This window comes from Pteropus alecto, unplaced genomic scaffold, assembly GCF_000325575.1.
Source record: "Pteropus alecto unplaced genomic scaffold, ASM32557v1 scaffold398, whole genome shotgun sequence".
Taxonomy (NCBI): Eukaryota; Metazoa; Chordata; class Mammalia; order Chiroptera; family Pteropodidae; genus Pteropus; species Pteropus alecto.
Window position 1 is genome coordinate 4,017,601 of NW_006442497.1, and position 911 is coordinate 4,018,511.

At 46.3% G+C, this 911-nt stretch overlaps 1 protein-coding gene across 1 annotated transcript in view; it reads right to left on the minus strand.

Moving 5' to 3' along the window:
* The window catches only part of AURKB (aurora kinase B), a 4,454-nt gene that overhangs the window by 2,562 nt on the left and 981 nt on the right, over positions 1-911 (minus strand). The window contains 1 exon segment of the mRNA XM_025040169.1: positions 2-50. Coding sequence (XP_024895937.1) covers positions 2-50 — 49 coding nt within the window.

Consider the following 911-nt stretch of genomic DNA (forward strand, 5'->3'; position numbering starts at 1 on the left):
GGCTCCTTCTGGAGGACTCTCTGGGACAGGGTGTTCAGGCCAGAATGAGCCTGAAAAGGAGTATGGGGACCTCTGAGGGTGCCTTTGTCCCATTGACCGGGTTGGAATGTGCCGCAAGCAGCATTTCAGTACTGGCTATAGAGCTACCCACCCACAGTTCAAAGAGGAGCACTGAGACCACAATACTGCTACTCAGCCCCAAGACTTCTCAGAACCCCATATTAATGGTTATTAATAAACAAGCTAAGTTGGCCTAAGATAAGGAGTAAAGGACTTAGCCTAACACCTAGCATTTTACCTCTCTGGCCCTGGCCTACACCATATTTTCAGGCATGAAGCTGTCCAACCTCCATAGTACTGTCCATAGGACCACTCATTCACCCAGTTGCCTACTCCTGAACACCCACAATTCAAGAAGTTTTAGCACAGGGGCATTCTCACAGTCCCCTAAAAAGCTCAGTCCAGTAAGGCTTAGATAAGGTCCTTGAGGCCTTGAGTGTTCGGCAAATATTAGTATTTATCCCTTGCAAAAAAAACATGCTTTAAGGACACTGAGGGCTACTCTGATGGCCTTGGCCCACTTCTCACTTTTAACTTCTGGGTAATATACACAACTTTCTTTTGGGAGTGACCAATGTAAAAGGGACAATAGTTTCTCATCTAGTCTCCACTCTTGACAGGATCACTCAGTACTCTGTGTGGGAGGGAGCTGGTGGACAAGAGGACAGATGGATCCTCCAGGATACCCACGCCCCACAAACAAGGAGCAAAGCCTGTGTGGGCCCCTTCCTTCCTCTTTAGCCAAGAAAGGAAGAGAGCCTTAGTGCCACTACAAACCTGTTCCCAAACAGTGATATTAGTATAGAATTTAAAAATAAGTTGGACAAAATAGAGAACTAGATCCACATATA